This window comes from Pelobates fuscus, chromosome 3, assembly GCF_036172605.1.
Source record: "Pelobates fuscus isolate aPelFus1 chromosome 3, aPelFus1.pri, whole genome shotgun sequence".
NCBI lineage: Eukaryota > Metazoa > Chordata > Amphibia > Anura > Pelobatidae > Pelobates > Pelobates fuscus.
The window spans coordinates 6,651,744-6,678,898 of record NC_086319.1 but is presented as its reverse complement, the minus strand read 5'-3'; the positions used below and the strand labels follow the sequence as shown (position 1 = coordinate 6,678,898).

General features: G+C 45.4%; 2 protein-coding genes across 8 annotated transcripts in view; both read left to right on the top strand.

Moving 5' to 3' along the window:
* The window catches only part of ABCC9 (ATP binding cassette subfamily C member 9), a 176,238-nt gene extending 172,008 nt beyond the window's left edge, over positions 1-4,230 (top strand). For 6 of the 7 annotated variants that reach the window (XM_063446653.1, XM_063446652.1, XM_063446657.1 and 3 more), the window contains 2 exons: positions 60-216; positions 3,941-4,030. In XM_063446653.1, coding sequence (XP_063302723.1) covers positions 60-197 — 138 coding nt within the window. In that variant the 3' untranslated portion in view covers positions 198-216; positions 3,941-4,030. Of the gene's footprint in view, positions 1-59; positions 217-3,940 lie in introns of all 7 variants that reach the window. The other variant, XM_063446650.1, reaches the window with a different exon arrangement.
* A 6,020-nt stretch (positions 4,231-10,250) lies between these two features.
* KCNJ8 (potassium inwardly rectifying channel subfamily J member 8) lies at positions 10,251-25,783 on the top strand. Its single transcript, XM_063446649.1, has 4 exons — positions 10,251-10,503; positions 10,542-11,667; positions 19,605-20,023; positions 24,789-25,783. Exons 3-4 carry the CDS (start codon positions 19,662-19,664, stop codon positions 25,687-25,689), a joined length of 1,263 nt encoding a protein of 420 aa, XP_063302719.1. The 5' UTR covers positions 10,251-10,503; positions 10,542-11,667; positions 19,605-19,661; the 3' UTR covers positions 25,690-25,783.
* Positions 25,784-27,155: the final 1,372 nt, after the last annotated feature.

Genomic DNA, 27,155 nt, shown 5'->3' with positions numbered 1-27,155 from the left:
CTGTTTCTTTCTGACTCATTCTCCCTTTTCCTTCCTGTGTCTCTTTTTCTGCTCTGTAGCATCGTGTATCCTCTATACTGGAAGCAGACATCGTTTTAGTTTTTTCAGAGGGCATTTTGGTTGAGAATGATACATCCAGTAATCTGCTTTTGAACAAAGATGGTGTCTTTACCAACTTGGTTAAGAGTCACAAATAGACTTGGACTGATGACTTCGGTGAGCTCACGGTGTTCAGTGTGATCCAATAGATTTCCCAGAACCTTTAAATGTTTTCTTTATATCAGCAACAATCAGTTTTACAGAAATTCTGACAGTAACTGGATTGATTTAATGCAGAGGCGCAAACTGCATCATTATATATTGTAAAGCGCTACGGACACTGTTGGTGCTATATAAATGGCAATAATAATAATAATAATTAATTCACGTTATCAAAAAACACATTAATTGGCTGAATTACATTCCTTAATGTTAAAGGGACACTATAGTCACAGGAACCAATATAACTTAATGTAGTGGTTATGGTGTGTATAGCCTGCCCCTGGAGGCTGAGAACTGTAAATGTTGCTTTTTTAGAGAAAATGCAGTGCTTACCATTGCTGCTCAGTAACACCTGTAGGGGCAGTCACTCAGATGGCCACTAGAGATGCTTCCTCTGTCAGTGCTGCACTGCGTGAAAATAGTGAAAATGGTCTGTCTCTCCTTCCGGATGAAACATAGAAACATAGAATGTGACGGCAGAGAAGAACCATTCGGCCCATCTAGTCTGCCCAATTTTCTAAATACTTTCATTAGTCCCTGGCCTTATCTTATAGTTAGGATAGCCTTATGCCTATCCCACGCATGCTTAAACTCCTTTACTGTGTTAACCTCTACCACTTCAGCTGGAAGGCTATGCCATGCATCCACTACCCTCTCAGTAAAGTAATAATTCCTGATATTATTTTTAAACCTTTGTCCCTCTAATTTAAGACTATGTCCTCTTGTTGTGGTAGTTTTTCTCCTTTTAAATATAGTCTCCTCCTTTACTGTGTTGATTCCCTTTTATGTATTTAAATGTTTCTATCATATCCCCCCTGTCTCGTCTTTCCTCCAAGCTATACATGTTAAGATCCTTTAACCTTTCCTGGTAAGTTTTATCCTGCAATCCATGAACCAGTTTAGTAGTCCTTCTCTGAACTCTCTCTAAGGTATCAATATCCTTCTGGAGATACGGTCTCCAGTACTGAGTACAATACTCCAAGTGAGGTCTCACCAGTGTTCTGTACAATGGCATGAGCACTTCCCTCTTTCTACTGCTAATACCTCTCCCTATACAACCAAGCATTCTGCTAGCATTTCCTGCTGCTCTATTACATTGCCTGCCTACCTTTAAGTCATCAGAAATAATCACCTCTAAATCCCTTTCCTCAGATGTTGAGGTTAGGACTCTATCAAATATTCTGTACTCTGCCCTTGGGTTTTTACGTCCAAGATGCATTATCTTGCACTTATCCACATTAAATGTCAGTTGCCACAACTCTGACCATTTTTCTAGTTTACCTAAATCATTAGCCATTTGGCTTATCCCTCCTGGAACATCAACCCTGTTACATATCTTAGTATCATCAGCAAAAAGACATACCTTACCATCAAGACCTTCTGCAATATCACTAATAAAAATATTAAAGAGAATGGGTCCAAGTACATTCAGATCCCTGAGGTACCCCACTGGTGACAAGCCCAAGCTTTGAATATACTCCATTGACCACAACCCTCTGTTGCCTGTCACTCAGTCACTGCCTTACCCATTCAACAATATTGGAATCCAAACTTAAAGATTGCAGTTTATTGATAAGCCTTCTATGTGCAACAGTGTCAAAAGCCTTACTGAAATCTAGGTAAGCAATGTCTACTGCACCACCCTGATCTATAATTTTAGTTACCCAATCAAAAAAATCAATAAGATTAGTTTGGCATGATCTCCCTGAAGTAAACCCATGTTGTCTCTGATCTTGAAATCCATGTGTTTTTAGATGTTCAACAATCCTATCCTTTAACATGGTTTCCATCACTTTCCCCACTACTGAAGTAAGGCTTACTGGCCTATAGTTGCCCGACTCCTCCCTATTACCTTTCTTGTGAATGGGCACAACATTCGCCAACTTCCAATCTTCTGGGACTACTCCTGTTATCAATGATTGGTTAAATAAATCTGTTAATGGTTTTGCTAGTACACCACTAAGCTCTTTTAATAGCTTTGGGTGTATTCCATCAGGTCCCATTGACTTATTTGTCTTTACTTTTGACAGTTGCAATAGAACCTCTTCCTCTGTAAACTCACATGTAATAAATGGCTCTTTTGTCCTTTTTCCTAACTGAGGCCCCTTTCCTTCATTTTCATCTGTAAATACCAAACAAAAATATTCATTGAGGCAGTCAGCTAGACCTTTATCCTCATCTACATACCTTCCTTCTTTTGTTTTTAATCTAACTAGTTTTACTTTTCTTTTCTCATTTATGTATCTAAAGAAAGTTTTGTCCCCCTTTTTTACTGACTGTGCTATTTTCTCTTCTGTGTGTGATTTGGAAGCTCTTATAACTTGCTTAGCCTCTTTCTGTCTAATCTTATAGGTCATTCTGTCTTCCTCACTCTGGTTTTTTTTATAATTACTAAATGTTAACTTTTTGTTTTTTTTACTATTTTGGCTACATCTGCGGAGTACCACAGTGGTTTCTTGAATTTTTTGCTTTTACTGACAAGCCTAATGCAATTTTCTGTTGCCTTCAGTAGTGCAGCTTTTAAATAATCCAATTTCTCTTGGACTCCTTTTAAATTGCTCCAGTCTGATAAATGACTCCTTTACACATATTCTAATTTTAGAAAAGTCTGTTTTTCTAAAGTCTAAAACTTTTGTTTTTGTGTGGTGTGACTCTGTCTCTCCCTCTGAATGTTTTGTCTCTCTCTCCCTCTGGATGGTCTGTCTCTCTCTCCCTCCGGGTGGTCTCTCTCTCCCTATGGATGACCTGTCTCTACCTCCACATGGCCTGTCTCTTTCTCCATATGGTCTGTCTCCCCCGATGCGAGTATCATTGCTATCACTCCATATTTACCCCGACACAATCACCAAAAATACCCAAATTGAAAATATTTCATTCTTCCCCAAAATTTTAAATTGACTTTGAACTCCAAACAATTCACAGTTTACTGAATAACCTTCCACGAGTCAATGTGACCCCCTTTTTATGCATTAACATACATGCAACAAAAAGGAATTAAAAAGAGTTAATATATTCCGAGCAGAAACCATAACAGGAAGAAGTTCTGCCAATCAGGAGCTTGGCATTCTGGTCTATGAGGAATTGTCTTTTCCAATAATCCCTCATTAAGCATGAGATAAGGAGTTCAGCCTCAGTTCCATTCCATATTGGGTGACTGGAACTGCTCAATACTATGAGCCATACTACGCAGCAGCTATCAGTTAACAGTTTTGTTGAGAACTCGATTCACTAACTGTGTATAGCCCAGCTGCAGCTCGGGGGAGGCGAGGGACTCCTGACACGATCACAAGTTGGACTTCAAAGGGGAAAGTAAAATTTGTCCTTTGATGTCAACGATCAAGGGACAGGTTGCCACCTTGCGAATGTTTAGAGATTGCTTATAATCCAAGCTGTACAGGGAGAGTAAAGCCAAGTACTCTGTGCTGAACGAAGTATTGTGCACAGGCTGTTAATTTGCATGAAATGCCCTGTTAGTGCCTTCTCAGTTAGCAGCATGTTTTAAATAAATAATAATAATAATAATAATAATAATACAGAAATGTTATAAGGCAGGAATCCTTTCATTTCACAGCTCTGCTTGTCACCTCTCCCTTGTCCTATGAATTTATTAAACTATAGTTAAAATGTAAAAGACTCCTGATAAAACATTAATTGATAAAATGATTTACTCATCCCACAGCATCGAGTTCACACCATTCTCACCGCAGACCTGGTGATCGTCATGAGACGGGGAAATATTCTAGAATACGACACACCAGAAAATCTCCTGATGCAGGAAGATGGCATTTTTGCTTCGTTTGTTCGAGCCGACATGTGAATGGGTTTTTGAGCCGCATGCAGCATTTTTATAGCTTTTTGTAATAAATTAAGGGTTTATATTTTCTATTTAAAAGGAGCATGGTCTTGTAAAATGTCAAGGTTTTACAATATTTGTACATCACTTAGAAATAAAGTTTTCTTCACTGATATAAAAAAAATACCTCTGCTCTGAAGATTCAGCAGGACTTGGTTGCTTGGGAGTGCTGGGTGTTAATGCTGTTTTAAGGGGCCCAGTCTGAAATATAAGGTCTGAGGTTAGAAAAAAAAAGAAATAAAACACACTATTATGGGTGGGGAGACATGGGGCTATTGAGGTAATTAATTAGAGATGAAAAACTAAAAGGAGATAACATTTGGGCTAAAAAGATAGGAAGGATCAGATAGGTGAAAGTCATAAACCATGAACATAAATTTACAAGATTATCAGTGAGTAGTAACACTAGGTAAACAAACAATTAACAAAAAGTCTTAAAGAATGAACATAAAATGACATGATCACAGCAGCTTTAAGCAAAACAAGAACAGAAGATCAGGATGGGAGATATAGGTATCAATTAAGTAGTGATAGTATAGGGAGGGAGATGGAATAGAACACAATTTTAAAATAAGAGTTTAAAGGAAACAGGAATACAGGTATTCTTGAGTAGATCTTCCAGAGATGATACCTCTGCTCTGAAGATTCAGCAGGACTTGGTTGCTTGGGAGTGCTGGGTGTTAATGCTGTTTTAAGGGGCCCAGTCTCTGCTCTGAAGATTCAGCAGGACTTGGTTGCTTGGGAGTGCTGGGTGTTAATGCTGTTTTAAGGGGCCCAGTCTCTGCTCTGAAGATTCAGCAGGACTTGGTTGCTTGGGAGTGCTGGGTGTTAATGCTGTTTTAAGGGGCCCAGTCTCTGCACTGAAGATTCAGCAGGACTTGGTTGCTTGGGAGTGCTGGGTGTTAATGCTGTTTTAAGGGGCCCAGTCTCTGCTCTGAAGATTCAGCAGGACTTGGTTGCTTGGGAGTGCTGGGTGTTAATGCTGTTTTAAGGGGCCCAGTCTCTGCTCTGAAGATTCAGCAGGACTTGGTTGCTTGGGAGTGCTGGGTGTTAATGCTGTTTTAAGGGGCCCAGTCTCTGCTCTGAAGATTCAGCAGGACTTGGTTGCTTGGGAGTGCTGGGTGTTAATGCTGTTTTAAGGGGCCCAGTCTCTGCTCTGAAGATTCAGCAGGACTTGGTTGCTTGGGAGTGCTGGGTGTTAATGCTGTTTTAAGGGGCCCAGTCTCTGCTCTGAAGATTCAGCAGGACTTGGTTGCTTGGGAGTGCTGGGTGTTAATGCTGTTTTAAGGGGCCCAGTCTCTGCTCTGAAGATTCAGCAGGACTTGGTTGCTTGGGAGTGCTGGGTGTTAATGCTGTTTTAAGGGGCCCAGTCTCTGCTCTGAAGATTCAGCAGGACTTGGTTGCTTGGGAGTGCTGGGTGTTAATGCTGTTTTAAGGGGCCCAGTCTCTGCTCTGAAGATTCAGCAGGACTTGGTTGCTTGGGAGTGCTGGGTGTTAATGCTGTTTTAAGGGGCCCAGTCTCTGCTCTGAAGATTCAGCAGGACTTGGTTGCTTGGGAGTGCTGGGTGTTAATGCTGTTTTAAGGGGCCCAGTCTCTGCTCTGAAGATTCAGCAGGACTTGGTTGCTTGGGAGTGCTGGGTGTTAATGCTGTTTTAAGGGGCCCAGTCTCTGCTCTGAAGATTCAGCAGGACTTGGTTGCTTGGGAGTGCTGGGTGTTAATGCTGTTTTAAGGGGCCCAGTCTCTGCTCTGAAGATTCAGCAGGACTTGGTTGCTTGGGAGTGCTGGGTGTTAATGCTGTTTTAAGGGGCCCAGTCTCTGCTCTGAAGATTCAGCAGGACTTGGTTGCTTGGGAGTGCTGGGTGTTAATGCTGTTTTAAGGGGCCCAGTCTCTGCTCTGAAGATTCAGCAGGACTTGGTTGCTTGGGAGTGCTGGGTGTTAATGCTGTTTTAAGGGGCCCAGTCTCTGCTCTGAAGATTCAGCAGGACTTGGTTGCTTGGGAGTGCTGGGTGTTAATGCTGTTTTAAGGGGCCCAGTCTCTGCTCTGAAGATTCAGCAGGACTTGGTTGCATAGACACAGAGGAAACTGAGATACGGCTGTACATAATCTAAAACAGGAACAGAAAAAGATACATAGTGTAATACAGCAAAATAAATGATAATGCGCTGATACAGTAATGCACTCACAGGATCAAAGTGAATAATGCGCCAGAAAAGGTGCCTGCCCCGATAAACTTGGGCGGCTGAACGTCTCCACTCTCCACTGGAACTCCAAGCGGACCAAAAAAAATGGAATGAGACTTCAATAAAGGTAGGTAAAATAAATATGCAAATTTATTGTAGAAAAAAAGCCTTTTTTCTACAATAAATTTGCATATTTATTTTAATGTAGTCGCTGTTACTGAGACATGGTATAATGAGAAAAATGACTGGGACATAGCAATACCAGGGTACTCTTTATATAGAAAAGACAGGGAAGGCAAGAAAGGGGGAGGGGTGGCCCTGTATGTGAAGGATAGCATAAAATCTAGCCTAATAAAAGTTAGTGAGGCGAACATAGTCCGTTTGGGTTACGTTAGAATTTGGTCATCACACAGTAATTCATGTAGATGTGATTTATAGGCCCCCAGGACAAATTGAAGAGTTAGATAATCTTCTAGTTGAGGAAATAGCTAAAATGACAATGAAGGGGGAAGTTATCATCATGGGTGACTTTAATCTTCCTGATGTGAATTGGAAAACAAAAATAGCTACTTGTGCCAGGAGCACACATATTCTAAACTCCCTACTGGGATTGTCTCTAAAACAAGTCGTTGAGGAGCCAACTAGTAAAGAGGCCATACTAGATTTAGTGTTAACAAATGGAGATTTGGTATCAGATATTACTGTAGGTGAAAGTTTAGGATCCAGTGATCATCAGTCAGTGTGGTTTAATAAAAGAACAGGGACTGAGTCACACCACACAAAAACTGACTTTTAAACAATTTAAATAGAGGCCAAGAGAAATGAGAATATTTAAACATTGCACTGCTAAAGGCAACAGAAAATTGCATTAGGCTTGTCAGTAAAAGCAAAAAAAATTCAAGAAACCACTGTGGTACTCCACAGATGTGGCCAAATTAGTTTAAAAAAAAACAAAAAGCATTTTGCAATAATAAAAAAAAAACCCAGAGTGAGGAAGACAGAATGATCTATAAGAATAGGCAGAAAGAGGCTAAGCAAGTTATAAGAGCTTCCAAATCACACACTGTAGCGGAGAGGTAGTATAATCCACGAGATCTCCGCTGGTAAACAGGAAAAGCAGGTAATAATCCACATAGGCAGGTACAGCATATAATAATCCCGGTAGCGTTATAAGAATCCTTCCCTACCAAGAACTAGACGAAACATAGGTTGGGAGTGAACTGAGTTCTTTAATCACAGGTCACAGTATTTATGGGATTCCCCATGCAAGGGGTTTCCCTACAGACATTCCAGGGGTTGTACAGTAGGGGACTACATGGGGAACTTAACAACCTGGACATTTCTCCCATCATACACTGCTGCACGAGAGGGACACTCCCACTAGAATATACAGTTAAGTGGATTATCCCCTCATGCAGCAGAACCAATATTCTATATAAAAATGCATAACTTTCACAATATTTGTTAGATTTGAACAAATGGACGTTCGGTAGATAGCTGGGGTCTGAGCACACATTTCGCGAAAGTACCGCTCAGATCCCAGCTTAAATAACCGAACGCCGCACAAAAAACACATTATTTCTAAGTTACATTCAAACTACGATTGACCATAGAGAAACACATTACCGAAAGACCGGGGCTCCCGAACGGCTTGGAAGTCCAGCGGTATTCGTGCCGTCGAGTAGCCGATTTTAGTTCCAGGCATTTGACGACCAAACACCGCTGGGCTAACAAAGGATCCAAGATGGCCGACCGCCACGTGGTCGGTAGTCGAACGACGTCCACCCTGAATCCTCTTAATTACCGATTGCAACAATGTTGCAATCCTTAATGGGAGCCACACGACCTCCTGAGTGTGGTCTCCATTCGGTAGTTTGTTCGTTTCACGAACAGTGTTGGAATTCACTGTTCGTGAAACAATTACCTGAATGCTGGCGGTTTTCATGCCGTCAGCATACGAACGCTGTAGATCACCAGAACCCTGTATACATAATACACATATGCTTGGTTCTTTAAAGTGGTATACACATACGTAATAACATGAGACATACAGGAATAACAATATACAGTGGCTGTGTTTGCCACAATGCTCCCCCAGAACCAAGTCGGCATACACAGTCTGATCCCAACGGATCGGCTTGGGGATGTCCGGAGGAGTACTCACGGATCATTTGCCAATGTCTGTTTGTCTGGATAACCCGTCGGGGTTGCCGTTTTGCTTCCCAGGGCGGTAGTGGATGGTAAAGTCAAAAGGCTGCAGCGCCAAACTCCAGCGCAGCAGCCTGGCATTGTCTCCTGACACCCTGTTTAGCCACACCAACGGGTTGTGATCCGTGAGTAAAGAGAAAGCTTGTCCATATAAATAGGGTTGTAACTTTTTGAAGGCCCACACCACAGCCAGGCACTCCTTTTCAATGGCGGCGTAGCTCACTTCCCGGGGTAAAAGTTTCCTGCTTAGATAAGCCACTGGGTGCTCGCCGCCATCCGCTCCGACTTGGCTCAGTACTGCTCCCAATCCAAACATAGAAGCGTCTGTATGAACGAGAAATCGTTTAGTTGGATCGGGAGCAGAAAGTACAGGAAAGTTAACAAGTGCCGTTTTGAGCTGTTGAAATGCCTGTTCGCACTCTGGGGCCCAGGTTACTATCTTGGGAAGGTTCTTGCGAGTTAAATCAGTGAGGGGTTTGGCCAGGGCGCTGTAGTTGGGTACAAATTTATGATAGTACCCTGCGGTACCTAGAAAGGCTAAAACCTGGGTCTTGGTGCGAGGGGTTGGCCACTTGGCGACAGCCTCTATCTTAGCAGGCTCGGGCTTCTGTTGACCGCTTCCTACCCGGTGTCCTAAGTACTGGACCTCGGCCATCCCTATGTGGCATTTGCTGGGCTTGAGGGTCAATCCTGCTTCCCTAATTCGGTCTAGTACGGCTCTTATGTGGGTCAGATGTTCAGGCCAGGAGCAGCTAAAAATGGCAATATCGTCTAAATAAGCGCAAGCATACTCCTGAAACCCATCCAGTAACCGATCCACCATCCTCTGGAAGGTAGCCGGGGCATTTTTCATCCCGAATGGCATGACTTTAAACTGGTACAAGCCAAACGGGGTGACAAACGCCGACTTAGGAATGGCATCCTCGGCTAGTGGAATTTGCCAGTACCCTTTGCACAGATCTATTGTGGTGAGGTACTGGCCTCTGGCCATTTTATCTAGGAGCTCGTCTATCTGGGGTATAGGGTAAGCATCCGAGGTGGTTTTGTCATTGAGCCTCCGGTAGTCTACACAGAAACTGGTCGTTCCATCCCGTTTCGGCACTAGCACTACTGAGGAGGCCCAAGGGCTATTAGAGTGCTCTATCACTCCTAGCCATAGTATTTCCTCAAGCTCCTTATGCATATTCTCTTTTACTGATTCTGGGGTGCGGTAGGGGGGTTGGCGAAGGGGTGTCTGTTCTAAGGTTTCTACCTTGTGGGTGGCCAACGGGGTGTACCCAGGTAAGTTAGAGAAGGTGGTCCCTTTTTCCCTAATTAGACTTAGAACTTGGGTACGCTCCTGTTCGCTTAGCCGCTCCCCTAACTGTACTTCTCCCATATCTCCGTTCCAGCCCTCCTGATCTAGGAGGTCTGGGAGAGGTAGATTATCAAAATCCTCGGCTGGCAGTTACCTCAAATGGCAGTTACCTCTTCGGTACGCTCCTGGTAAGGTTTGAGCATGTTTACGTGGAGCATGCGTTTGGCCCCTACACCTGCGACTGGGCCGATCACATATTTGTTCTGCCACCTTGTATGGGCCCTGCCAGGAGGCCTGCAGCTTGTCTTTGTGGATCATGTTTACATGGTGTGTTAAATAAAAACATGGCAACATTTCATTCTTTGTGTGTTATTAGTTTAAGCAGACTGTGATTGTCTATTGTGGTAACTTAGATGATGATTAGATCACATTTTATAATATGTTTGTTGGTGTTTGCCAGGTTCTGTTTGTTGGTGCTTGCCAGGTTCTGTTTGCTGATGTTTGTCAGGTTCTGTTTGTTGGTGTTTGCCAGGTTCTGTTTGTTGGTGTTTGCCAGGTTTTGTTTGTTGGTGTTTGTCAGGTTTTGTTTGTTGGTGTTTGCCAGGTTCTGTTTGTTGGTGTTTGCCAGGTTCTGTTTGTTGGTGTTTGCCAGGTTTTGTTTGTTGGTGTTTGTCAGGTTTTGTTTGTTGGTGTTTGCCAGGTTCTGTTTGCTGATGTTTGTCAGGTTTTGTTTGTCAGTTTCTGTTTGTTGGTGTTTGCCAGGTTTTGTTTGTTGGTGTTTGCCAGGTTTTGTTTGTTGGTGTTTGCCAGGTTCTGTTTGTTGGTGTTTGCCAGGTTCTGTTTGCTGATGTTTGTTAGTTTCTGTTTGTTGGTGTTTGCCAGGTTCTGTTTGCTGATGTTTGTCAGGTTCTGTTTGTTGGTGTTTGTGAAGGTGCAGCATGTGTCGACTTTGTGACTTTCCCTCCACAGAGAGTACACAGTCGCTTTGTAGGACAGTTTAGAGATTGCTGTTTCTGCAGCTCAGATAAAAGGATGGGAGGGCTTACTGGCCTGGACGTCACTGCAAACTGCTGTTTAAAGGAATAACTATCAGATTACTTTTCTAGCTGAGATCTGGAAAAAAGCATCACAGTGAGCTGGCTGTGAGAAAAAATATGTGAAAGAAAAGTGGGACTAACATTCACGGACTGGGCGATTTGGCTACTTGATGTGAATATCACTACATCTGCATGGTGCAACTGTCCAGTGCCAAGGAAGCCCTGTACACGGTGCCTTGCCACTAGTCAGCTATTATCTGGACCCTGGAGCTGCGGATTTACTGGAGCAAAGATTATCTGGTTCCTGGAGCTGAGCAGTTACTGAGCAGAGATTATCTGGATTCTGGAGCTGCGGATTTACTGGAGCAGAGATTATCTGGATTCTGGAGCTGAGCAGTTACTGGAGCAGAGATTATCTGGATCCTGGAGCTGAGTACTTACTGGAGCAGAGATTATCTGGATTCTGGAGCTGAGCAGTTACTGGAGCAGAGATTATCTGGATTCTGGAGCTGCAGATTTACTGGAGCAGAGATTATCTGGATTCTGGAGCTGAGCAGTTACTGGAGCAGAGATTATCTGGACCCTGGAGCTGAGTACTTACTGGAGCAGAGATTATCTGGATTCTGGAGCTGAGCAGTTACTGGAGCAGAGATTATCTGGACCCTGGAGCTGAGTACTTACTGGAGCAGAGATTATATGGTTCCTGGAGTTGAGCAATTACTGGAGCAGAGATTATCTGAGCAGGAACTTGGACGGCTCACAGAGCTAACCGTGCCCCAGGATTGTGGTCAATCTCAGACACACACCTTGCACCATGTCAGATTATAGTAAGTGTCCGCTGACTTTTTCTACTGCACGTTGCTATAGTATCTGGCAAATACATAAAGTCCAAGGGTTAACAGAGTCCCATATATCAGTAGCACATTATGGAGCTGGTATATCTGTTTATAGAGAGATCTGTTAACCCTTTAATGGCTGCCGAAATGCCAGGGGTTTGAATTAATCTTTGTTATGAAGACGTTAATGCTTAATACAAATACAGATAAAGTAAAAACATACAATAATAAGAATTCATACTTAGCAATTAAATAATTTAACACATACGTTGGGTACACAAGTTTTAAATACCTAGAGCCATTCAGGCACAATGCAGCAAGAGGGTGAGGGGGCACTGCGTCAGTATTCAATGTGACTCTAATAATATTGCTTCATGCAGCCTCCACCGAGGCCCTCACTCTGCTTACCAATCAGCCTCCACCAAGACCCTCACTCTGCTTAACATTCAGCCTCCACAGAGGCCCTCACTCTGCATACCATTCAGCCTCCACCGAGGTCCTCACTCTGCTTACCATTCAGCCTCCACCGAGGTCCTCACTCTGCTTACCAATCAGCCTCCACCAAGACCCTCACTCTGCTTAACATTCAGCCTCCACAGAGGCCCTCACTCTGCATACCATTCAGCCTCCACCGAGGTCCTCACTCTGCTTCCCATTCAGCCTCCACCGAGGTCCTCACTCTGCTTACCAATCAGCCTCCACCAAGACCCTCACTCTGCTTAACATTCAGCCTCCACAGAGGCCCTCACTCTGCATACCATTCAGCCTCCACCGAGGTCCTCACTCTGCTTCCCATTCAGCCTCCACCGAGGCCCTCACTCTGCTTACCATTCAGCCTCCACCGAGGCCCTCACTCTGCTTACCATTCAGCCTCCACCGAGGCCCTCACTCTGCTTACCATTCAGCCTCCACCGAGGCCCTCACTCTGCTTAACATTCAGCCTCCACAGAGGCCCTCACTCTGCATACCATTCAGCCTCCACCGAGGTCCTCACTCTGCTTCCCATTCAGCCTCCACCGAGGCCCTCACTCTGCTTACCATTCAGCCTCCACCGAGGCCCTCACTCTGCTTACCATTCAGCCTCCACCAAAGCCCTCACTCTGCTTACCAATCAGCCCCCACTGAGGCCCTCACTCTGCTTCCCATTCAGCCTCCACCGAGGTCCTCACTCTGCTTCCCATTCAGCCTCTACTGAGGCCCTCACTCTGCTTACCATTCAGCCTCCACCGAGGCCCTCACTCTGCTTACCATTCAGCCGCCACTGACGCCCTCACTCTGCTTACCATTCAGCCTCCACCGAGGCCCTCACTCTGCTTACCAATCAGCCTCCACCAAGACCCTCACTCTGCTTAACATTCAGCCTCCACTGAGGCCCTCACTCTGCTTACCATTCAGCCTCCACCGAGGCCCTCACTCTGCTTACCAATCAGCCTCCACCAAGACCCTCACTCTGCTTACCATTCAGCCTCCACCGAGGCCCTCACTCTGCTTACCATTCAGCCTCCACCGAGGCCCTCACTCTGCTTACCATTCAGCCTCCACCGAGGCCCTCACTCTGCTTACCATTCAGCCTCCACCGAGGCCCTCACTCTGCTTAACATTCAGCCTCCACAGAGGCCCTCACTCTGCATACCATTCAGCCTCCACCGAGGTCCTCACTCTGCTTCCCATTCAGCCTCCACCGAGGCCCTCACTCTGCATACCATTCAGCCTCCACCGAGGTTCTCACTCTGCTTCCCATTCAGCCTCCACCGAGGCCCTCACTCTGCATACCATTCAGCCTCCACCGAGGCCCTCACTCTGCTTACCATTCAGCCTCCACCAAGGCCCTCACTCTGCTTACCAATCAGCCCCCACTGAGGCCCTCACTCTGCTTCCCATTCAGCCTCCACCGAGGTCCTCACTCTGCTTCCCATTCAGCCTCCACCGAGGCCCTCACTCTGCTTACCATTCAGCCTCCACCGAGGCCCTCACTCTGCTTACCATTCAGCCTCCACCGAGGCCCTCACTCTGCTTACCATTCAGCCTCCACCGAGGCCCTCACTCTGCTTCCCATTCAGCCTCCACCGAGGTTCTCACTCTGCTTCCCATTCAGCCTCCACCGAGGCCCTCACTCTGCATACCATTCAGCCTCCACCGAGGCCCTCACTCTGCTTACCATTCAGCCTCCACCAAGGCCCTCACTCTGCTTACCAATCAGCCCCCACTGAGGCCCTCACTCTGCTTCCCATTCAGCCTCCACCGAGGTCCTCACTCTGCTTCCCATTCAGCCTCCACCGAGGCCCTCACTCTGCTTACCATTCAGCCTCCACCGAGGCCCTCACTCTGCTTACCATTCAGCCTCCACCGAGGCCCTCACTCTGCTTACCATTCAGCCTCCACCGAGGCCCTCACTCTGCTTCCCATTCAGCCTCCAGCGAGGCCCTCACTCTGCTTACCATTCAGCCGCCACTGACGCCCTCACTCTGCTTACCATTCAGCCCCCACCGAGGCCCTCACTCTGCTTACCATTCAGCCCCCACTGAATCCTTCACTCTGCTTCCCATTCAGCCTCCACCTAGGCTCTCACTCTGCTTCCCATTTATTCTCCACCGAGGCCCTCATTCTACTTCCCATTCAGCCTCCACCAAGGCCCTCATTCTACTTCCCATTCAGCCTCCACCAAGACCCTCACTCTGCTTACCATTCAGCCTCCACCGAGGCCCTCACTCTGCTTCCCATTCAGCCTCCACCGAGGTTCTCACTCTGCTTCCCATTCAGCCTCCACCGAGGCCCTCACTCTGCATACCATTCAGCCTCCACCGAGGCCCTCACTCTGCTTACCATTCAGCCTCCACCAAGGCCCTCACTCTGCTTACCAATCAGCCCCCACTGAGGCCCTCACTCTGCTTCCCATTCAGCCTCCACCGAGGTCCTCACTCTGCTTCCCATTCAGCCTCCACCGAGGCCCTCACTCTGCTTACCATTCAGCCTCCACCGAGGCCCTCACTCTGCTTACCATTCAGCCTCCACCGAGGCCCTCACTCTGCTTACCATTCAGCCTCCACCGAGGCCCTCACTCTGCTTCCCATTCAGCCTCCACCGAGGCCCTCACTCTGCTTACCATTCAGCCGCCACTGACGCCCTCACTCTGCTTACCATTCAGCCCCCACCGAGGCCCTCACTCTGCTTACCATTCAGCCCCCACTGAATCCTTCACTCTGCTTCCCATTCAGCCTCCACCTAGGCTCTCACTCTGCTTCCCATTTATTCTCCACCGAGGCCCTCATTCTACTTCCCATTCAGCCTCCACCAAGACCCTCACTCTGCTTCCCATTCAGCCTCCACCGAGGCCCTCACTGTGCTTCCCATTCAGGCTCCACCAAGGCCTTCACTTTGCTTCCCATTCAGCCTCTACCGAGGCCCTCACTCTGATTCCCATTCAGCCTCTACTGAGGCCCTCACTCTGATTCCCATTCAGCCTCTACAAAGGGCCTCACTCTGCTCCTCATTCAGCCTCCATGAGGCCCCTACTCTGTTTCCCATTCAGCCTCTACCAAGTCCCTCATTCTATTTCCCATTCAGCCTCCGCCAAGGCCCCTACTCTGCTTCCTGTTCAGCCCCCACCGAGGCCCCTACTCTGCTTCCTATTTAGTTCCCACCGAGGCCCTCACTTTGCTTCCCTTTCAGTCTCTATCAAGGCCCTCACTCTGCTTCCCATTCAGCCTCCACCAAGGCCCCTGCTCTGCTTCCCATTCAGCCCCCACCGAGGCCCTCACTCTGCTTCCCATTCAACCTCCACCGAGGCCCTCACACTGCATCTCATTCAGCACCCAACAAGGCCCTCACTATGCTTCCCATTCAGCCTCCACCAAGGCCCTCACTCTGCTTCCCATCCAGCCCCCATTGAGGCACTCACTCTGCTTCCCATTCAGCCTCCTCCGAGTGTAGCCGAGCTCCCTGTACCCCGGCTGGGTAACTCCGCCAGAAGGGTTGCTTCCTAACTGGAACCGGGAAACCGATGGGGGAACTTGCTCTTTTAGTCCTTACAAGAACTTTCCCCGCTGCATCCCCTGCAAGCTGGAACAGCAGACACAGGGGTTAAATCTTCCCTCCAGTAACCAGACGAGACACAGTTCTGGAAGTACAAACTCTGACAATCTTTATTTGGAACACACAGCTTTTATACACAGACGGGGTCTCTATTCAGTTCAACACAATCCCAGGCAGTAGGTGGTTGAGTTACATATAGCCATCTCCCGCTCTGGGGGATACCAACAGTACATAGGGACACACATTAAAACATTTTCCATACAGGGGGGTGACATTTGGGCCTCGGGGCTCCTGGAGTGAAGGGGTCACACAGATAAAACCTACATCCATAGATAGCCCGGGTCCCATCTGGGATCCCTTCAAAAAGCGGGGAGTTCGGATGTACAGAGCCCATGAAATTGTCGTGTAAATTCTTGGGCTTGAGGCTCTGTACATCCATGAAATTAGTTCCATGAAGTTGCTCGGTTTAGTCTGGCGAATTCAAACTTTGCGTCCAACCCAAGCAACAACTAATCAGTTGAAAGACGTGAAACCAAATCTCGGCAATCAGATCGCAGGGAGGAGTTTCATCGCCCAATCATGTGAAAGGGCGCGAAACTTGGTTACACCAATTGGCGCTCAGGGTGGAAAGGGGATTTGCTGCCCAGTCAGGAGAAAGGGCGCGAAACCCAGTTTGAAAGGGTGCTCCTTCTGTGATTGGTCACCTGTGCCCCGCAGCGACCAACTAGCGCCCGTTCTTGCCGACCAGTGAGGAGAATGACACAAACCCAGTGTGAATGTGCGTGCCCTCTCCCATTGGTCGAACGGACTTCAATGCGGCCAGCGGGACCCCTGTGGCTTTGTAGTCGACTCACAGCTCCAGGGATGCTGCTGGGGCTTGCGCCCCTCTCTGAGGGCTACCTCCACTCAGGTAGCACTGGAGAGAGTGCTCTCTTGGGCAGATACAAGCCTAGCTTCGTAGCTCCCGGGCGTGAGGGTAAACAGTAATCATAGCGCCGTTATGAGCAGGTAGGGCGATCCCCAACACAGGGACCTGAAAACAATGCAAGCATGCCCGTTCGGGAAATTAATGATTCCCTTGGTGGGCGTTTGGCTATACGAATCAGTGCTTATTTTCCTTGCGGTTTGTGGTTTTGACACCTCGTTACGAGGTGTGAACGTTCTGTACGAACGTTTTAAATGAGGTATCTGGGTAGTCCCCATTTGGGAGACGAGCAGGTTCCATTTGTATGCGCTCTCCCAAATGGGGAGCAGGTAAAACACACAAATACATCACCATTACATGGGTAAACACAGAATACAAGTGAAAACCGTGGGAATAAACATTGGGAACACAAAATACAAGGGCAAAACATATGAATATTCAGTGGGCATGGTACTTAGGGGCGGTGGCCCGCCACACCGAGGCCCCTACTCTGCTTCCCTTTCAGCCTCCAAAGAGGCCCTCACTCTACTTCCCATTTAGCATCCATAGAGGCCCTCACTCTACTTTCCATTCAGCCTCCACTTAGGCCCTCACTTTGCTTCCCATTCACTGTCCAACGAGGCCCTCAATCTGCTTACCATTCAGCCCCCACCGAGGCCCTCACTCTGCTTCCCATTCAGGCCCCACCTAGGCCCTTACTCTGCTTCCCAATCAGCCTCTACCAAGGCCCTCACTCTGCTTCCCATTAATCTTCCACCGAGGCCCTCACTCTGCTTCCCATTCAGTGGCCACTGAGGCCCTCAATCTGCTTCCTATTTAGCCTCCACTGAGGCCCTCACTCTGCTTCCCATTCAGCCTCCACCGAGGCCCTCACTCTGCTTCCCATTCAGCCTCCACCGAAGCCCTCACTCTGCTTACCATTTAGCCTCCACTGAGGCCCTCACTCTGCTTCCCATTCAGCCTCCACTGAGGGCTTAATTCTGCTTCCCATTCAGCCCCCACCAAGGCCCTCACTCTGCTTCCCATTAATCTTCCACCGAGGCCCTCACTCTGCTTCCCATTCAGTGGCCACTGAAGCCCTCAATCTGCTTCCCATTTAGCCTCCACTGAGGCCCTCACTCTGTTTTCCATTCAGCCTCCACCGAAACCCTCACTCTGCTTACCATTTAGCCTCTACTGAGGCCCTCACTCTGCTTCCCATTCAGCCTCCACCGAAGCCCTTACTCTGCTTACCATTTAGCCTCCACTGAGGCCCTCACTCTGCTTCCCATTCAGCCTCTACCAAGGCCCTCGCTCTCCTTCCTATTCAGTGGCCACTGAGGCCGTCAATCTGCTTCCCATTTAGCCTCCACCAAGGCCCTCACTCTGCTTCCCATTCAGCCTCCACCGAAGCCCTCACTCTGCTTACCATTTAGCCTCCACCGAAGCCCTCACTCTGCTTACCATTTAGCCTCCACCGAAGCCCTCACTCTGCTTACCATTTAGCCTCCACTGAGGCCCTCACTCTGCTTCCCATTCAGCCTCCACTGAGGCCTTAATTCTGCTTCCCATTCAGCCTCCACTGAGGCCTTCATTCTGCTTCCCATTCAGACTCTACCAAGGCTCTCACTCTGCTTCCCATTCAGTGGCCACTGAGGCCCTCAATCTGCTTCCTATTTAGCCTCCACTGAGGCCCTCACTCTGCTTTCCATTCAGCCTCCACCGAGGCCCTCACTCTGCTTCCCATTCAGCCTCCACCGAAGCCTTCACTCTTCTTACCATTTAGCCTCCACCGAAGCCCTCACTCTGCTTACCATTTAGCCTCCACTGAGGCCCTCACTCTGCTTCCCATTCAGCCTCCACTGAGGCCTTAATTCTGCTTCCCATTCAGCCTCCACTGAGGCCTTCATTCTGCTTCCCATTCAGACTCTACCAAGGCTCTCACTCTGCTTCCCATTCAGTGGCCACTGAGGCCCTCAATCTGCTTCCTATTTAGCCTCCACTGAGGCCCTCACTCTGCTTTCCATTCAGCCTCCACCGAGGCCCTCACTCTGCTTCCCATTCAGCCTCCACCGAAGCCTTCACTCTGCTTCCCATTTAGCCTCCACTGAGGCCCTCACTCTGCTTCCCATTAATCTTCCACCAAGGCCCTCACTCTGCTTCCCATTTAGTGGCCATTGAGGCCCTCAATCTGCTTCGCATTTAGCCTCCACTGAGGCCCTCACTCTGCTTTCCATTCAGCCTCCACCGAGGCCCTCACTCTGCTTCCCATTCAGCCTCCACCGAAGCCCTCGCTCTGCTTACCATTTAGCCTCCACTGAGGCCCTCGCTCTCCTTCCCATTCAGTGGCCACTGAGGCCCTCAATCTGCTTCCCATTTACCCTCCACCGAGGCCCTCACTCTGCTTCCCATTCAGCCTCCACCGAAGCCCTCACTCTGCTTACCATTTAGCCTCCACCGAAGCCCTCACTCTGCTTACCATTTAGCCTCCACTGAGGCCCTCACTCTGCTTCCCATTCAGCCTCCACTGAGGCCTTCATTCTGCTTCCCATTCAGCCCCCACCAAGGCCCTCACTCTGCTTCCAATTCAGTTTCCATTCAGACTGACACACTCCCCCTCTTGCAGCCTTTACCCAGGCATACACACACTGCTCCCCAAGCAGCTTCTATCCAGGAATGCACACACCTTCGTGTGCGACCTCCATTCAAGTACATGTGGTGGTCCCTATACAGCCTCCATTTAGGCACACATAGCTCCCCTTGTAACCTCCACTCTGCTCCCCATGCATTACTTAGCTTTAGGTCTGACAGTGAATAACGACACTGGGAATATCTAGGGCCCGGCTGGTCTGATTCCCTCATGCCTCCTGTGATACAGCACAATGGCCTCTCACTGTAATTCAGTACATTATACCTAGAAGATATGATGGCAAGTTGTATTTTATAACAATATTACGGATTTGTTCTGATTGTGTCTTCTATTTTGTTTAAGAGTCGGCATTCAGATGAAGAATTTTCTCCGAGCTACAAATGATAAGTTATCAGTAAAATGAGCAGCATGCTAGCTAGGAAAAGTATCATTCCAGAGGAGTACGTCTTGGCAAGAATTGCAGCAGAGAATTTACGGAAACCAAGAGTACGCCCTAACATACGAAAATCACGATTTATTGCCAAGAATGGTGCATGTAATGTTGCCCATAAAAACATCCGTGAGCAGGGCCGTTTCCTTCAAGACATCTTCACGACCCTTGTGGACCTAAAATGGAGACACACAGTGGTCATCTTCACCATGTCCTTCCTATGTAGCTGGTTGCTCTTCGCCATGATATGGTGGCTGGTGGCGTTTGCGCACGGAGACTTGGACATTCGCGAAGGGTTACCGCAGCCAGCACCGTGTGTCACCGAAGTAACGTAAGTAAAATGGGGGAAATGTTTACACGGTTATTCACTAAACGAAGAATTGGAAGTACATTCTGAATTTCAAAAAAGGCCAAACTGACAGAATAGCTGACTTAGAACATGTTTCTATTACATTTACCTTAAATTTGAAGTTCACTTAGAATTCTCACTTTGGTGAATTACTGTTAGTATAACACATAACATGTGGGTTTTTATCAACCCCTGTATCTCAATGCTGTATTTTAACAAAGTGGTTTGGGACTGGGTGTAGTGGATGTATAAAACAGTGCGGTTTTGTAGATACGGCAATGTTTACATCACCTTGTTAAATCCACCTCCAATGGCTGCCATACTGACAGCCACAAGAGGTGTGTCCTCCAGAACGCAGTAAACTCATAGCAGCATTTAAATGAATTAGTGGAGCGTTGGCTGCGCATGCGAATCTCATACACCAAGGCTTCTCAAATAGAAGCATTAGACTGGAGGAGATCACAGGTGAAGCCAGCTTGGATTCTGACGTCTTCGGAGGCGACTAGAGGAGAGCAGTCCCAGTGCTGTAAATAAGGTAAGTAAATTTAATTTAAAGGATCACGATAGGGTCAGCAACACAAACATGTATTCCTGATCCTATAGTGTTAAAACCAACATCTAGCCCCCCTGAGCCTCCCATGCCTCCATAAATATAGCAAAATCTTACTGTATTCAAGTCAGAAGCTGTAACTCTGCATGCTGTTTGCCTCAGAAAAACAAGCAGTCTGCTGACATGTGGTAGCCTGATCCAATCACAGTGCTTCCCCATAGGATTGTCTGAGACAGACAAAGAGGCAGATCAGGGGCAGAGCCAGCATGATTCAAACCCAGCCCTGGCCAATCAGCATCTCCTCATAGAGATGAATTGAATCAATGAATCTCTATGAGGAAAGTTCAGTGTCTGCATGCAGAGGGAGGAGATACTGAATGTTTGGATACATTTTAGGCAGCCATGACCCAGGAAGGATCTCTAACAGCCATCTGAGGAGTGGCCAGTGAAGTTATCACTAGGCTTTAATGTAAACACTGCATTTTCTCTGAAAAGACAGTGTTTACAGCAAAAAGCCTGAAGGGAATGATTCTACTCACCAGGACAAATTCCATGAGCTGTAGTTCTTCTGGTGACTATAGTGTCCCTTTAACTTTCATTTTTACTACCAAAGGGGGGTGGACAGTGGTCATGATTGACAGAAGGGAACCTACAGTCACAAAAAACAATTGTTATTTTCAGAATAATAGCTTCAATTTACAATTAAGGACTCTACTAGACCAGTTAATTTATTTTAAATCATTTTATCGGCTATTAGATGTTTGTTATTGGTCACAAACCATCACACTCAGGGCTGATGGAGAGACTGATGGAGCTATCTTAATTTTTACTACTCTTAACATGCTTTGTGCAGAGAGAATTAAGTATGAAAATGTTCAGCTGTTTAGTAGATAGCTCCCTAATTTGGTATTCTGACTGGGATTGCCATATTTAAGGATACCAAATGATGGAGCTGTTTTACCATATCTAAAGGGACATTTCATTGAAGTGGTCTGGGTGCAGTGCCCTGTCAGTTTAACCGTGCAATGGTAATTATTGCCATTTTTGAGAAACTGCAGTAATTACATTGCAGGGTTAACTCCAGCGCTAGTGGCAGTCTACCAGGCATTTAGCATTATGCACTAACGTTTTCACTAAATGTTTTCAAATGATTTTTCTGAATTTGAAGAAGCTTTCCTAAATTGCTTTTGATTTTATTTCCTGCAATAAAGGGGTTAACTGTCAATTCTATAAATCCATTCCTTACTCGAATACCCATATGAATTATAGTTATTGCAATTTTTGAGAAACTCCACTAATTTCCTTAAAGAGTTAACTCCACTTCTAGTGGCTGTCTACCAGAAGAGGGGCTTCCAGGTGGTTAGGTGAGTTGGATATCTTCATGCTATTCAGCGTCACCCAAAACCCCGTAGGAAAGCATTGTATATCGCTCACATTAGGTATCCCTCGCCAGCATGCCTTCTGCACCATATAAGGGGGCCTGGCACTATATAGTCCGGACACAGGTCGATTCAGGAAGCAAATGGGTTTATTTTAACCGTCCGGGTCTCAGCTGACTCGTGTCCGCGTCTGAGCATTGCAATTTTGAATTACAGGCATTTTATCGACTATACATCCCCCAACTGTACCCTTACACAAATCAGTAAATGGTATGCACAGGAATACATTATATGGATAGCCACATGGGACAGGGAGAGGTTGGAATATGGTTTCAGGTTTTGCACTTGCTCATTATAGATTTAATTACTGTAACTTAGATACGACACGTGGAGATTTTAGGCCGGACTGAAATCCAGTCACATTCCCCCCTTTGATGCTTCTGGTACTAGGTATTCACTTACCAATGATTGCCAATACCAATCGGGTAATCACAAGATAGGAGGGATCAACAAAACTTTTAACTTGGCCCTGGGGTCCACTTATAAACTTTTTTAGGGTTTGAATACCGGATTGTATGTTACCTCTCTCGGGACTAAAGGTTTATACTTCCAAATGGCCAAATGGCTGTTTTCCTCTCAATGGTACTATCAATAATATGGTGTATAGGGCGTTTAACTAAGAGAGTTAAGCAGGGTAATAGAAGACACATACCGATTATAAAAAAGCAGACATAGGTAGATTCAGGAAGCAAACAGGTTTATTTTAACTAGCCGAGTCTCAGCCGACTCCAGGTGTGAGCACTGGAATTTTGAATTACAGCATTTTATAGACTATACATCCCCCAACTGTACCCTTACACTAATCAGTAAACAGCATGCACAGGATTACATTATATGGATAGCAAGATTGTGTCTAATGTTTCTCCCGCACTATGCTTTTTGGGGACCAAAACCTGGGACGATGGGACTCGACCCTGAAATAGGCTCTGTCACCAGATTGGAGACCATTGGAAGGCTTCTTCTAGTCTCTGTTTTCCATTTCTGTAGGATAATGGGGCACGTAGCACTTTTGTTTAACCCATTTGTATAATTCAGTGTGCCTTTCTATCTTATTGTTTTCCAAGTCTAAGTGTTCCCCACCCTCCTCCCGCAGCGCAGAATGGGTTAAAAACCTTGTCCCTCAACGTTTGGTCAGACTCCATCTTTGCTTCTCCTCTCCCAAAGTCAGCCGACGTCGGGGACCTGATGCTGCGAGCGTATTAGGACAACCCCGCTGACTAAATGCTTTCCTGAGTGGTTTTAGCTTATGCTGGATGTCCTCATGCAAAAGTTGTTTAAACACCTGGATGCCCCTGGAGGAGGAGTTACCTTGCAATGTAATTAGTTTTCTCAATAACTGCAATAGTTACCATTGCAGGATTAAACTGACAGGGGCACTGCACCCAGACCACTTCAGTAAGCAGAGTTGATCCAGGTGCCTATAGTGTCCCTTTAACTATAGGATTAAATATGATGATTATTATCATGTTTACTTTTCTCAGTTTATTAAATCCAGTGCTGGTATATCACCCTGATTAGCAGATACACAGGGGGAATTCTTGCAACGCTGGTTGACTATTGGCTCAATTAAACAAGGGACACATAGGGAAATCACATCTTCTGGGTATTCGAGTAAGGAAGGGACAAGGAATGGATTTAGAGAATTGACAGTTAACCCTTTTATTGCAGGAAACAAAAACAAAAGCAATTTAGGAAAGTGGCTTCAAATTCAGAAAAATCATTTGGAAACATTTAGTGAAAACATTATTAGATAATGCTTTGTACCTTTATACAAAACGGCATACCTAGAGATCACCCCAAACAACCCTAAAGAAGCCTTTATATCAATAAGTATTTCTGAACTCTCTGAATCAATCAGTTAGCAGGGATCTGGAAACCTTTTTTAAAATAAATAAACTGAAACTGGAATCACCTGGAGATTCAGGAGTGGTAAATACCTTTTAAATTTAAATCGCGTTTGTTGCAATGCTGAAAATACATCATATAGCTCACATTCAATGATTAAATATAGAACTGTATTTTGCTCAGATATTGCTTAAGTCCAATATAAAAAGTCTCTGAATAGATCCAAATAAAAGTTCACAACAATCAGTTACTTTGTTAGCTATTTCCATTATTTCAAACTGGATTAGCTGAATTTAAAGGTATATGCCACTCCTGAATCTATATTAGATTTGTTTCCATTATCTATTTTTTTTTTTTTTTGCACTAATAGGAATATTTAGTGGAGTCCCTTTCTATTTTTCAGTTGAGGGTTTACCTTTAGCTGTACTATATACTCTAAACTCAAGGTCTATTTTAGACCTTATCTTTTGATTCCCATTACCAGGAGACTTACTGTTGAATATTACCCCTATTCTCTGAGTTAATACACTCGCTCCCCATCTCCCCGGCCATAGAGAGTGGACAATAACATGGTCCCCTTATCACTAGGCTTAATGTCACTTTATCAGTCATTCCATGGCCATAGGAGAACCACGGAATTCCAATCCAACCTTCACTGACCACACTTCAGGGCCATGGAGCATCTAGTAGATAGGTGGTAGGTCAAACCTTGCTAATGACTTAACGTCATGCCACACAAAATGTGCGTAGGGGGATAGATTGGACCCTAAATTAATTTAATTGGCCTACCTCATAATGAGCATATTAACAATTACTGACAATATATGACCCTATTTGTATAATAATGAGATTTTCACAGACATTTTATTTGCTGTTCTGAGTGATGCCCATTCTCTTGCTTTCTATTCACCAGATCCTTTACAGCGGCCTTCCTGTTCTCCATTGAGGTGCAGGTGACCATCGGTTTTGGAGGGAGAATGATGACAGAAGAATGCTTGCTGGCAATCTCCCTCCTCATCATGCAAAACATTGTGGGTTTAATAATTAACGCCGTCATGCTGGGCTGCATATTCATGAAGACCGCCCAATCCCACAGAAGGGCAGAGACTTTAATCTTCAGCCGTCAAGCCGTGATCGCAGTCCGAAATGGAAAACTGTGTTTCATGTTCCGAGTTGGAGATCTGAGAAAAAGCATGATCATTAGCGCCTCTCTGAGGATCCAAGTTATACGCAAAACGGTGACCCCCGAAGGGGAGGTCATCCCTATTCACCAAATTGACATCCCTGTGGAAAACGCAATGGAAAGCAATAACATCTTTCTGGTAGCTCCACTAATCATCAGTCATGTCATTGACAAGAGAAGCCCGTTATATGAGATCTCTGCATCTGACTTGTCAACCCAAGATCTTGAAGTCATTGTTATACTTGAAGGAGTTGTGGAAACTACAGGCATCACCACACAAGCTAGAACATCCTATATCACTGAAGAAATTCTTTGGGGTCATCGTTTTGTCTCCGTTGTAACTGAGGAAGATGGAATCTATTCTGTGGATTATTCCAAATTTGGGAATACTGTTAAAGTGGCTGCTCCACAATGCAGCGCAAGAGAGCTTGATGAAAAACCATCAATCCTCATCCAAACACTCCAGAAGAGTGAACTGTCCCACCAGAACTCTCTCAGGAAACGGAATTCCATGAGAAGAAATAACTCTATGAGAAGAAACAACTCAATGCGGAGAAATAACTCGGGACTCATTGTACCCAAAGTGCAATTTATGGGACCAGAACAGAACAAATGCTCCATGGATACATAACGAACGTTCTACAGAGACTTGCCATGGCATGTTTTGTTGTTTTTTTTTACATAATGTTTTTTACAGATTAAATTAGCTCATATAAGACACACATACAAACTTCTCTCTACACTAATAATAAATAAACTCGTAATACATCAATTAGTGCCTTCAGGATCTTCTTTTGGTCAGATTTGAAGGTATTTCTGGGAGGTTGAGAGAAAGGTAATTTGCTCAAATTCAATAATAAAAAAAAACAACCTACAATTAAAATCATCTTGCTCTAACACAGAAATATTGGTGGAATCTTATATTTATACATTTTCCATATATCAACACTACAAATTTAAGGGTATGTTTTTCAGAAAAATTAGAAAGTTATCTCCCTTTGCACACCTGACCATAAAATAAACGAGCTTCCCCAGTTTATGAAAAACATTCCAAATATGTCAGATCCTTTATATTTATAATTATTATACAATGCCCTTTAATTAACCACTTCATACCAAGAATTGAGTATAACTTTTTTAATGTATTTTGCAGTATAAAATCATATTAATAAAGTCTCATTTAACCTCATTTATTCCCTAGTTATGATTGCCAGCCAGGCACTAATATAATGAATTCAAAGTTGCTGAAAATGTCAGGTCACCATGCTTCCAAACGGTACAGGAAGTTTCAATGAGTCACACAATTCCTACAGTCAGGGAAGGTGGATGAGAGTTAATGGACCATTTCGAAGTGTGCATTAGCATTCTAGAGATTAAGATTACTTTATCAGCTTTGAACACATTGATTTTAGAAATATATTATTTAACTGTATTTACTGTATGCTGGCATTATGCTTGAGTCAATTCAGACATTCATTTTTACATTCTGTCGCAGACACTGTGTGAAATATTACACTATAAGAGATACGGTATACTGTCTGAAGCCTTTTTCTCAATTCCCCAATTATTTTATATAAAGGCTGAATGAATAAGTGAAAAATAAAAACTCTTTAAATGGACACGATTTCAATTATCAAGTTAATCTGAAAATCAATCTACACACAAAACGACTGTGTTATGGTATGTTTATATGCTAGCCATGCATCCCTTGCTTCAAATAAATGTAATGCTCATATTTATTCCATAAAACGTGATCAGAAGTGAAGGGGTGGCGGGGTTTTGGTGTATAGAACATGCCCCTGCAGTCTCACTGCTCAATTCTCTGCCATTTAGGAGTTAAATCCCTTTGTTTATACAGCCAAAGTCCAGCCCCTTTAAATACAATATAAAGAGACCTTAACAATCATTATGGAATAGTATATAATATAATACAAGATTTCAAATAAAGAATAGAGGGATACTGTTGAAGTTTGTCACAAGGCAAATGTTGCAAAACGTTGGGCTGCAGTAAATACCATGCTGATTGCAAAGTCTTCGCAAACACGATGTATGTGGAACAGGCTTCAAAGGAGCCTGAATTTGGTCTGGATTCCAGCT

Bases quoted from the DNA above. Each gene is read 5' to 3' on its own strand.
- KCNJ8 (XM_063446649.1), top strand. From the start codon at position 19,662: ATGAGCAGCATGCTAGCTAGGAAAAGTATCATTCCAGAGGAGTACGTC. The intron at 20,024-24,788 runs GTAAGTAAAATG...TCTATTCACCAG, and splicing joins CCGTGTGTCACCGAAGTAAC to ATCCTTTACAGCGGCCTTCC.